At 41.7% G+C, this 13,089-nt stretch overlaps 1 protein-coding gene across 1 annotated transcript in view; it reads right to left on the bottom strand.

The window, feature by feature from the left end:
- LOC144682838 (interleukin-18 receptor accessory protein-like) overlaps positions 1-13,089 on the bottom strand; it is a 69,574-nt gene that overhangs the window by 29,685 nt on the left and 26,800 nt on the right. Inside the window, exons 6-8 of the mRNA XM_078545623.1 lie at positions 11,271-11,339; positions 8,426-8,543; positions 2,404-2,549 (exon numbers count right to left, since the gene is read on the bottom strand). Of these exons, the coding sequence (XP_078401749.1) occupies positions 2,404-2,549; positions 8,426-8,543; positions 11,271-11,339 (333 nt within the window). The remainder of the gene's footprint in view (positions 1-2,403; positions 2,550-8,425; positions 8,544-11,270; positions 11,340-13,089) is intronic.

Here is a 13,089-nt window from a genome sequence, read left to right on the forward strand (position 1 = left end):
AGGACCCAAATACTCCTTTCAAGTGAAGCAGCATTTCACTTGCACTTCCCTCAATTTAGTCTACTGCATTCGCTGCTCCCAATGCGTCTCCTCTACAATGGAGAGACCAAACGCAGACTGGATGACCACTTTGCGGAACACCTTCGGTCTGACAATAAGCATGACCCAGACCTCCCTGTCGCTTGCCATTTCAGCACACCACCCTGCTCTCATGCCCACATGTCCGTCCTTGGCCTGCTGCAATGTTCCAGTGGAGCTCAAGGCAAACTAGAGGAACAGCATCTCATCTTCCGATTAGGCACTTTACAGCCTTCCAGACTTGACACTGAGTTCAACAACTTCAGATCATGACCTCTCTCTTCCATCCTCTCCCCCTTTTTGATCCCCTTTTTTCTAATAATTATTATATATATTTTTATATATATTTCTTTTCCCACCTATTTCTATTATTATTTTAAAAATTTATTTCCATCCATTGTTTTACCTCCACCTTTTAACCCATTTCGATCCCATTCCCCTACCCCACCCTCACCAGGGCCATCTGTCACTTGCTCATCCTGTTTTCTACCTTTAATGTCATAATTAGCACATTCCTTAGCTAATATCACCACCGTCAACACCCCTTTGTCCTTTTGTCTATGACATCTTTGGCAATCTCTCCTTTGCCTCCACCTGTCACTGGCCCTCTATCCAACTCTACCTGTCCCACCCCCCTCAAACAGCTCATATTTCACCTCATTTATATTTTTCTTTAGTTCTGATGAAGTCATACAGACTCGAAACGTTAAGTGTATTCCTCTCCGCAGATGCTGTCAGAGCTGCTGAGCTTTTCCAGCTATTTTTGTTTTTGTGCCTGTTCAAACTGGACTGGTGCAGCACACGCTCCAATGGTTCTGGTTCATTGTGCACCGATCCCTGCTCCCCATATAATTCACACAGAAAGAGACTACATTTATTGAAAAACTACCAATAAAACCAACTTATCTCACCTAATCATAGACCAATGTATATTCCATATATATTAAATCCTGATTATTAAAAACAAGGCCACCAATAAATTCCAGCCCCTTGGCGCAGTATTTTTTTTTTATTATTTGCAGACTTTTAAAAAAAAAAGACCTCGATATATTTAATCAGTTTTTGGTTGATCCAGGGTGAAGTGACCAACCTAGTTCTGGAACAAAAACAAAAATACCTGGAAAAACTCAGCAGGTCTGGCAGCATCGGCGGAGAAGAGCAAAGTTGATGTTTCGAGTCCTCATGACCCTTCAACAGAGGGTCATGAGGACTCGAAACGTCAACTTTGCTCTTCTCCACCGATGCTGCCAGACCTGCTGAGTTTTTCCAGGTATTTTTGTTTTTGTTTTGGATTTCCAGCATCCGCAGTTTTTTGTTTTTAACCTAGTTCTGGGCAAGACCTGCATTGCAAGAACTTTTTTTTTAAATTCATGAAAATAATTAATCATTTATTTTGTTTTGTAAAATCCTTTCTGACCCAGGTAAAGGCTGGTGGCCCATTTCTGAGGCATTTGCCTGTTTCACTGAGAAATGAGTGATAGGATATGGATAGGAACAATGATTTGCCGTTACAATTAGTACCAAGGCATCAAGTATTCCCTTGGGGTCAGTGTTATCAATTTCTCCCAAAAGTGAATCCTATGCCATGGTCTGTGCACCACGGCGGAGTGGCTGAAGATAAGTGAGAGAGGGGGAAAGGTAGCTTCATGGTGCCTCTAGCCTCTCAACATCATGCACAACAACCTGAGAGACAGCTGGACAGTCCCTCACCTCAGTCTCATTTGAAGGGAAAGGTCGCTTTAATGTGCTCCCGCAAGGTGAAGGGAATGCTGCCAGGAAGTATTCTCTCATCACTCTAAAATCCCCATTCCCAAGTTGTAGCGCAGCACGAGAAGGGTTTTTTTGGGTCAGCCAACAGTCAATGGAATTTGAAGTTAAAGGGGAGGGGACTCAGCTGAAAACCCAGACATTTGAGCAATTTGGAGAAAACTGCCGGGACACCAGGACGTTTAGTGAAAATGTCAAGGCAAAAATGGGACATCACTCTATCTCACATCCTTTCTAACGGACTCGGCAAAATGCTCAACTCAGCACTTGAACAACACAGAGGAACGAGGCCAGCCTTGCCTTACTCGAGATTTGATTGGAAAGCTTTCTGATTCCCTCCTGTCAATTAAAACTGTGTGTATGTGCGCGTAGATTGTAGATGTATGACTTTCTTTTCATGGATCTAGTTGCTTCGGTCTCAGGTCATGACAAATGTATTGCCTTGTCTCGTCCCATTTCAGTAAATGAAGGATTTCTCTGAAACTATAATAAATTCTTATTTTGTAGTTTCCTCAAACACGTGACTCTGGAAGTATTCGCTGTCTCTTCGTTTCTTACCTTTCTCTTTGAGTCTGAGCACACCAGATGAATTTCCCTGGGAATTTTGGGAGAAGCATGTGAAGTTGGTACTAAAGTCTTCTTCAGTAACTTTACTCAGATATGCTGTCCGAGTTAATGTAAATTCATCTATTGTTTTTGCCTCCCTAAAGAGGATAAATGAGAACTAGTTTAATTTGCTTAAAGAAAAACAGGTGCATGTAATGTTACCCCAACATGGCAAAAACAATTAGACTGATCAGTGGAGCTTTTTTGACCCTGATTTTTACACTAATATTCTAGAATCTGAGTAGAGTTAATTAGCATTAACAAAATATGCTGAAATTGCACTGTACAATATTGTACTGTATGAAATTGCTTTGCCAATGATTTTAACCAAATCATTATTTTAAATGGTTTAACACCTTTATTAAAATAGCATTTACAGTAAAATCATATGAATGCATTAGTCTCCTCATTAGTATTAATGCACAGCACAATTTCAATACCAATCAATTTTGAATATGATCTGCAGTAGCCTTGCTCATAGTAACTAAGTGGAAATGTGGTCTTGTTACCAGTAAGACGCAATGGAACAGTGTTTTTGGCCATATCATGTAAAGGTCAGGCAAGGAGGATTATATCCTGTAATGCAGTTTGCTTGATGATTATTTGTTTAAGTACATAATCCAATATGTCCAAACGCAATAAAAGCAAAATATGTCCCAATATTTTAATAGGGCTGCAGTAACTGCATAATATTCATATTTTTAAAATGACTTATATAAGTGTTAATGATATGTTCAGGCTTGAATACCATGATTAAGTGCAAAGGCCAGAAGTAGGTTGAGTGAGGCTGCAGGAACTACATGTAGCAGCACTGGGGAGTGAGTTAGCCACATAGACAGATAATATTAGGAAGATGGTCCTGGGGTCTGGGAATATTGTGAGTAGGTTATGGGTGGTCCACCATGGGGGTTCCAATATGATCTGAAAGAACTAGGAGAAGATGTGGCATCACTGGGATTTGAGCACAAGATTCTGGTGGGAGTATGGGGTGTTAGGTATGGGATTGTTGGGGAGAATCTTAGCATGGTCCTGAAGTTTGCAAGTACTGAATAGGACTGTTGGAGTTTGGCAGCTGTGGAAAGATGTAGTTGGGAGTATAGGGCTGGTAGTGATGGGTATGAAATTATTGGGCACTAAAATAAAAGCAAAATACTCTGGATGCTGGAGATCTGAAATAAAAACAGTGCTGGAAAACCTCAGCTAGACTGACTCTTATTTGGAACAATGTAGAAGAAGTTTGAAACGTTAACTCTGTTTCTCACTCCACAAATGTTTCTAGACCGACTGAGTTTTTCCAGCACTTTCTGTTTTTTATTATGGGATTATTGGGAATGGATTGATAGGAGTAGAAGATAAGTCCCAGGATGTAGGAGCACAAGAAGAAGAGATATGGGATGTGGCAGTGATGGGAGGGTGGTTGTGACAAAAAGTACATTTCTATTTTGGATTCTTTGGCCAGAAGTTAACCAGCCTCTGGCCAGTAGACTGAAATCTGGGAGGCCAGTAAAATAATGGGGAGCCAAGTTGGAACAGGATCCCAATGCCACACCTCCACCTGGCCATTTTCCTAATGACTGCAATGCAGATCGGCTGCTCACTCCAAGGCAGGAAACAGCCAATTTGCCGAATTAAAGGCCCTATTAAGGACCATTTAACAGGGCAGCCTGCATTTTGTCAATGGTCGGGTGATCTTCCTGTCATGTAGGGAAGCCACTAGCTTAATGGGGGTGGCCTCCCTCAGCATTCTAGAAGGCCATTGAAGCCAGAATCTTCAAAGCACAAAGCTGAGACTATGGGCAGGGGAGGCAGTCCCTTCTGCCCGAACAATCTTCCTGGAGGGTCCTTCCCACTGACCCTCAACCCTGTGAATTTTTCATTTTTTCCCTTATCTCACTAATCTTCTGAGGTTTCATGCCTGCAACCACCTCTCCCAATGGCACTGCTGAGGTGGCAGACCTGGTAGCATCAGGAGCTTGCCCGCCATCTTTAATTGGACAGGGGCTCTGTAGTCTACTTGTGGTAAGATTGCCAAGTTGGTCCTGCTGGCGGGCAAGTGTGGGTTCAGGGGCTGCCTTTTGCCTTAACATCAGCGTACCAATTCCACTCATAAAAATTCAGGCCCTTATGGCTAGAATGAATTTACATAAGGAGTTAAAATCATAAAGGTATGCCAGCTATTCCTCAACCATAAAAAGCCATAAACTTAGGGAACAGACAAACTGATTACAGAGATTTCACAACGTTTGAGTTTCTATTGCAAGCACCATGGGTGTATAAGATGTAAAATCATGAAACTGGCCAGAACCAATTCGGTCCAATTTTAATTCTGTGCAAGTGAATGGGTTTGAGTGAGTTAAAAACTCACCCAAAAATTGTTTTTGATCTTAGACTTCCTTATGATTATCAAAGATTGACGATCTATTCAAAACAGGTGGGTGGATATTGATCTAATGTTATCAGAAGAGATGCAGTCACCTATCGACATTTTTAAGAAGAATTGATGTTGTATGAGAAGCCCGTATTATCAGTGGACCGATTCGCATGTGACAAATTTATCCATTTTAGCTAACTCAAAAGAAGAGGGCAGCAAAATTTGGCACTGTAGCCCACGGTTTCAGCACTACATTGCTGCTTTGGTTCCAAAATAGAATCCATGTTTCGCATGTAAATTTGCATTGCAGCCTACGCAGGACAGCATTTTGGGGAGGTTGGTAGCACAGGCATTAAAAACATGCATCAGAATGATGTAGATTGGATAGATCAGCATGCACCTCTGGTTTGAAGGTCAGTCTGCCATTTTTAACCTCCTTGCTCCAGCTACACCCTCTCTTAAACACATAGCTGAACATAGAATAGAAACAAAAAATGCTAGAAAAACTCAGCAAGTCTGGCAGCATCTGTAGAGAAAGAAACAGGGTTAATATTTCAAGTCCATTTGACTCTTCTTCTCTGTAGAGCTCTGGAAAAGAATCATACAGACTCGAAACGTTAAATCTATTTCTCTCCCCACAGATGCTGCCAGACCTGCTGAGTTTTTCCAGCATTCCTTTTGTTTTTATTTCAGATTTCCAGCATCCATAGTATTTTGCTTTTATCTAGCTGAACATGGGTTCAGCATCAGGAAGCATCCCCTGCCTCCACTAACTCCACTACCAACAGCGATATCTAAACTGTGATCACTCTAGAGTTAGTGGCTGACTGATTTCTCCTGGCTCTGTCTTAGTTTTTAGAAATGCTTGGAGTTTTCAGATTTGCTTAAAATTGTTAAAGTCGACAGCGGGTGCTGCGGTATATGGAGAGGGCCTTGGTTTTGACTTCAGGGGTTCTAGTTAGATTACCTGCTCCTAGTTATGGATGCTGTAGTTTCCATCCTGCATTCATAATATGGCCAAGGTTGATTATCAGCCTGCATATCCTTCTAATACATATTTGGTAGGTGGTAAGAGTGGGAGAGTCTCTTGGTCAGCCAGAACCTGCAGAAAGCAATGGAAAATCAGAGTACTACATTGCCAAGGAAAACCATGGGCTAACACATGGAAGTCCATGGTCACCAATGACCCCTTAGGGCATGGTATTGGAAGAGAGTTTCCATCCACCTTGGCTTGCGGCATGAGGGAGAAATGGAGCAGAAACAGCACAGAGGAGGACAAGCTGCTCACAGAGGGTGTAGGAGCGAGAGGAGAGCTCTCAACAGAGGTCTTATCCACCCAGGGTCTTCTGAGAGCATTTCTCTTACAATGTACGACCAAGCTCAGCACATCATGCAGGTGAATTCCTGCTATCTTGCAGCAAACATGAAATATTTATTCTGTGTCAGCCTGTTGGTCCTTCAGTCTTTCAGCCACCATATCAAACAAAAGGGTGGCTCCAAGGCAGCAAAGATGTTGACCACCTGCACAACATGACTCTGCTGCACAACCCAACCACACATAGCCACCATGAGTGCAATGAGAGCCATGCTGCCACACAAAACATCATTATGCATGCCATTGATGTGCTGAGCGATGGTTCCACTGTGCAGTATTCACCAGAGCGGGTGTCCCAAATTATCATGATCTGCTGTATTCTGCACAACCTGAGCATCATGAGAGCACAGCCCTTGTCACCAGGTCACGATGAGAGCTCAGGAGCTGGAGGAAGGGGGAGTAAAGAGGAAGGACAGAGGCAGCCAACATGTTCCCTTTCTGGTTGGACTGTCTATGATCGTCTCAGTCAAGTAATGTTTCACTGAACACAACCCAAAATCCCCATTGTCCAACAGTCCCACACACTGGATCATGGTTGTGGTCCACATGTATTGTCATGGAGTTGGTTACCATTTAAACTCTGGAAAAATGGGCTCCAAGCTCTGCACAAATCTCTGCAAAATTGGACCCAGAGTACTTCATGTACCTTGATAGTAATAGAGGCTTTCTGGCCGGCTTGCCAATGCACCAAACATTTCATTGTGCATGCCCATCAGCCACCTGCTGTACACTGTCTCATCAATGTCCTAATCTTAATCCTCTGTGACAGAACTCATGTGTGACCTCGCCCTCTGGGTAGCTGGCACCGACTCTACCCTTTCCCCCTGTCTTGGCTGCAACCACTCATGCCCAGTAACTCACCATGTGCATATTCTGCCTCTGTGCTACCCTTTAAAGTTTGTGCAATGCCGATATCTGAAGTGGCGGTTGCAAGTCTGGGATCGAATGACAATGTTTCTTCATCATCAGTCTCTTGCTCCTTGTGCAACTCTTGTGCCTTCACTAGTTCTTAATCATGCTTGGGCTTTTAAATGAAAAAGGCACAAGGCTAGGGTTTGGTTGAGGGAAGGGTGCATGGTTACATGGAAATCTGCAGCTTTTATATTACAAGGCACTGTGCAATGAGGGGAAAATGGATTCTGACAAGGTGGATTGGCTGCAGCCTCAGTCGTGGCTGCTCCAATGATGGTGACCACTGTCTCCTCAATGGGGGTGGGAACAAGCAGCCATGTTTATCCTCCATTGATTAGGTGCTGCTGCCTCCAATTATGCAACACCTTGTCCTGCAAGAGAATGGGATGTTTGTCAGTGAGTGTGTGTAATGTGTTTGGGTGATGTGCCTTTCATGGTTGAATAGTTGACAGTCCGTGCAAGCTGTGAGATTTGAGTATGAGACTTGCAACAGTGCTAAGTGAGGTGAGGCAATGCATGTGAGGTATGAGTCATGGATTTATAGAGATTGTTGTGTGAATATAGAGTGAGCTGGTGAATGGAGCAGTATATGAGGTTCGTGATTCATTTGAAGTTGCATTTATGTGAGGTCATTAAAACACTACAACAGGTCCTCAGGGGTAGATTGCTGATATTGCTGATATTCAATTCTCATTGAAAGCAATGGCAATCTGCTCCCACTGTCTTCTCAGAATTTGTTTGGAGGGCCATTAATCCCCCTGTGGGCAGAAGAACCCTTTCCTCCTGTCCACCTCCTGCATCAAGACTTCCAGTATTGCATTAGAGAACCTTGGAGCATGTTCTCTGCCCTGGTGCACTATTTGCACAGTTCTTGCACTGCTCATAAACTCTTCCCCAACCACTTCCAGTGCCTTCTGCAACCTAAATTCGCATCTCTTTTAAAAGGTCCAGGCTGGCTTTAAATGTGCAGACTAGCTTTAAGTGGTGCTAGGCTCGCAAATATTTGGACCAGCTGTTTTGGTGTGCAGGCACTCAGCAACACAGTTAATGCTGTGTTATTGTCATTATATTGAGAAGGAAGCACAATGTTTGCATGCTGCCTGTATCACAAAGAATGGCCATGGGTTAACCGCATATTGCAATCTCCGAACACTTGATCATGCTTTATTGAGTTTTTCATCGAAAGTCTCTGGGCTTTCAAGAGCTAAATCTGAATGGAGTGAGCTAAGAATAATTCTTTTGACAGTTTTCACCCAGTTAACTTATGATATAGATAATCAAAAGACACAGCCTGGCTCTCAGTGGCTAATACTTACCGAACTTCATCCTGCTGGAGTCTCATATTTTCTTTCCCATTTATTAACCATTTGATTACAGGGTGAAATTTTCTTTCATAACCAAAATAAACGTTGCATGTTAACTGTACGGATTGTCCTAAAGTGAAATGTGTAAATTGTTAGAAATGGTGTATATAGTTAAAAATACTAAATTAACTCTTGTTACCTCACAAAAACTTTGTTTTTCTCAATAATAGGGGTCGAACTGGCTCATGGGCTTGCCTGTATAGTTAATACAGTTTGCAGTAATACTGACTGATGGCACCTCCCTGACTCCTTAAGAAAATGGGGCACCTGGAGGGAGGTTGAAGTGCCTTGTCCCCCTCTCCCCTAGCCACTGCTACACTGCATCCATGGCTAGAACTGCGGAGTGCAGTCTGAGTGCATATCCAGCAGCCACTGTTTTTCAAAGGGGAACCCTCCCTCTCAAATTGGTGCACAGGAAAACTTTGCTGCGTGAGCTTGGCCTATGGTACACTTGGCTGCAAAATGCAACATTTGACAAGGCGGCAGCTATTAAAGGGCTACCGCCAGCCACGTAAAGGGAAGTTGTGGTAAGGACACAAAATTATCTCCTTTAATGCTGAATAGTTGAAGATCCTGTTGCAGGAGGTGTGTCCCAATTTGTATTTCTGTCCTTTAAAAGCATAAGTGCATGCTGCATTGTGGAATGATGCTGACTGAGCCTATGAAATCACCCAGGTCCCCTGCATCTTTGGAGAAAGGCAAAGGTAACTATACTCCTAAACAAAAACAGAATTACCCGGAAAAACTCAGCAGGTCTGGCAGCATCAGTGGAGAAGAAAAGAGTCGACGTTTCGAGTCCACACGACCCTTCAACAGAACTGTTGAAACAGAACTTCATCATTCCACAATGCAGCATGCACCTATGCTTTTAAAGGACAGAAATACAAATTGGGACACACCTCCTGCAACAGGATCTTCGACTATTCAGCATTAAAGGAGATAATTTTGTGCCCTCACCACAACTTCCCTTTACGTGGCTGGCGGTATCCCTTTAATAGCTGCCGCCTTGTCAAATGTTGCATTTTGCAGCCAAGTGTACCATAGGCCAAGCTCACGCAGCAAAGTTTTCCTGTGCACCAATTTGAGAGGGAGGGTTCCCCTTTGAAAAATAGAGGCAGTCTAGCATACTGTATTAACTATACAGGTAAGCCCTGTAACTATACTCCTCACTGTTGCACACATTCTTGTGAGGTTCATCAAAGATGGCAAATTCTAAATTGGAAATAACACACCTTGTGCATTGTACATTTTCAAGCTTTCAATATGATTTTTGACTTCAAAGCTGTACACCTCTCTGGCTTTATTGCAAAGAGCATTGAATATAAAAGGAGCAAAGTCTTCCTACAACTATACAGGGTGTTGGTGAGACCACACCTAAAGCACCATGGACAGTTTTGGTCTCCTTACTTAAGGGGGACCATACTGGCTTCAGAAGCAGTTCAGAGAAGGTTCACTTGGCTGATTCCTGGGATGAAGGGGTTGCCTCATGAGGAAAGTTTGAGCAGGTTGGGCCTATACTCTTTAGAGTTTAGAAAAATGTGAGTTGATCTTGTTGAAACATATACGATTCTGAGGGGGCTTGACAGGGCCAATGCTGAGAAAATGCTTCCCCCCTTGGGGAAAATCTAGAACTAGGGGACACAGTTTAAAAATAAGGAGTTCACATTTAAAACTATGATGAGGATGGTTGTTGGCCTTTGAAATTCTCTTCCCCAGGCAGCAATGGAGGCTGGGTCATTGTATATGTTCAAGGTTGTGTTAAACAGATTTTTGATCCACAAGGGAGCTTAGGGGTATTTTCTTTGAAGAGTCATATTCGACTCAAAACATTAACTCTGTTTCTCTCTCCACAAATGCTGCCAGACCTGCTGGGTATTTCCGACAATCTGTTCTTAATACCCTGTCCATTTGGAACTCCTATTCAAAAGGTACTGATGATAGTGTTGCTGCTTGCAAACAAACACAGCACCTACCATTTGCTTAATACAAGTGTAGCATTTGTTAGATCCTCAAAAACTCTTCCTTATTTCAGAACCTATCGAGGAATACCAATGCATAGTATCTTTCCAGTACCTTTTACCTACTTACAGCAACCAAAAATGTTAAAGGAAAGCATAAGCAACAAAAAAAAGATAGAAAGGTGAGAGTTCAGAGCAAGAACAACTAATGCTTTGGGAAAAATACAGCAACACTGTCCAATTAAAATTAGCTTCTCCATCAACCATAATTTGCATGCACCATTAAGGAGCTCATTTCAGCAGAAAAGACCTCAGGATCCCAAAAGCACCCATGTGAAATAGGTGAACAATATGTAGTGGAAGGTCACTCATCTGCAGGGGATTTCCAGAGAGGGGCCACAGTGGAATAAATAATTCACATAGCTTGCACATAGCAGTGATAAGGCCTCATTCTTGCCTTGGCTAAAAATTGCCAGTTTGAAAATAGACTCATAAATTGGGTGCCTACGGCCATGGGCTGAGATCCGATCACTGGCCTGTACTTATTAGATTTTGCACGACTTGCACTACTGTGGAAACTTGGGACAATGATGTTCAGCAATCAGACCACACAATTTCTTGGTGCTGAGGGTTGGAATATATAGAGGGAAATCTGTGATCAGTCATTCCAGTGGGGAGCAACACTCATAGGGAAGTCATGTCAGGAAATCATGAGGATTCACTAGTTTTACAAGGTGAGCTCACTGTGAATACCACACCTCACTGGCAATGTCAGATTGCAGAATTTAAAACATTATGCATATTTACTTCCATACAGATGCAAATTTGTTCTGACTTACCAAGCTCTACTTCAATTGTTTTTACTCCATGAGGGTGAGTAACAGTTGGAGTTTGTCTTGTGTCAGCGGCTGAAATGAATAATAACATTGCATTCACAAATTGTCACATGTCATGGTTCAACAGGCTGTTTTGTGCTTCAGAGGTTTAATCTTTTTGTTACAATTTAAGATGCCTAATCATATTTTATCAGAACAATATCAATGATATGCCAGAAATCAAAAGGAATGGAAACAACGCTGAAATTCTCTCCAAAGCCAATATCCTTAAATAGTTTGATTCTTTTGTGTTCTTTGATTTGCAAATTATGTTATTCATCTCACTGTAAAATATAAAGTCAAATGTTTTCTTTGAGGTTATGTGATACTGAGACACACAACTAAAGTAAATGCAGCCCTGCTAAACTGGAACATTTGTTCCAGATTTTCTAAGCTTTGCCTTCCAATCTTCTGGTAAATGTAAACCAAGCTATAGAGAGCTCTTCAGAGTCCACACTGTATTTTTGGCTGTGGCAAAAGCTATTAGGGGCAAATATTCAAATTTCCCTGGCCAGACTTTCACAGTAAATTAACATAAGTAAAAGATAAAAAATCAAAACTAAAAATACCCGGAAAAACTCAGCAGATCTGGCAGCATCTGCGGAGAGGAACACAGTTAACGTTTTGAGTCCGTATGACTGTTCAACAGAACTAAGTCATACGGACTCGAAATGTTAACTGTGTTCCTCTCCACAGATGCTGCCAGACCTGCTGAGTTTTTCCAGGTATTTTTATTTTTGCTTTGGATTTCCAGCATCTGCAGTTTTTTGCTTTTATCTTAATAAGTAAAAGATACCTGTATCTGTTATAAAGTTCAGCACTTGCACTGCAGAGTTGCATTTATGTGCAGAATATATTTTTTATACCGGTAAACAATCTATTTGATAAGGATTTGAACTGCATTGGCAGAAAAAATGGGCAACTTTCTGGTGTGGTGGAAAGCTCTGAGATATGTTGTTCATTTTGAGAAGATATTTTTCAGCTTTTGGCAGAAAATGATGCAATTTTAGTTTTAGCTCCTTTCAGCACCCTTTCTTCATTCTTGGTAAACTGATTTATGGTTTCATCTCAACCATTACATTATCTTCCTTTCTGAGAGTGCAATAATGCACGTGCCACTTTCTATGAACTCATCATACCTTCTTCCATCAGAGGGGATGCAGTTAGAAGGTGTCTACCCCATCCCCAACATTCCAATGTTCAATCATTTAACTTTCACATATTAAAACATATGCAAGTAAATTTTCCTTTCATCGAGGGTTGCCAATTCTGCTTCAACATGTCTCTGGGGATTTGATATGGGACGTTTGATCATAAGGCAGTCAATCATATGACACCACCCAAGTGATGCTTAATCATATGACATTTGATCACATGATATTTCTCCACTGTTTGCAAATTTTACCGTATTTACTTTAGTTGTGTGTCTCAGTATCACCTATCCCCAAATAAAATATTTGACTTTTATGTTTTACAGTGAGATGAATAAAATAATTTGCAAACGAAAGAACACAAAAGAATCAAGGTTTTTAAGTATATTTCATGTTGAAATAAAAATTACTGGTACATGTCTGATGTTTCTACAGTGTCAACTGCAATGAAAAACACCAAGTAAATACCAATAATTCAACAAAAACATAACTGACCTAAATAACTTAAAAACTTGTACAGCTTTATGACTTTTCACACAGCATGTTATAAGAATAATATTCAGTTCACTGGCTCCCATATCCCACCAATGGAGATGGGGCTCAGTTCTCAGTGAGAAGCACCAAAGCTGTCC

The sequence above is a fragment of the Cetorhinus maximus genome, chromosome 7 (genome assembly GCF_964194155.1).
Source record: "Cetorhinus maximus chromosome 7, sCetMax3.hap1.1, whole genome shotgun sequence".
Taxonomy (NCBI): domain Eukaryota; kingdom Metazoa; phylum Chordata; class Chondrichthyes; order Lamniformes; family Cetorhinidae; genus Cetorhinus; species Cetorhinus maximus.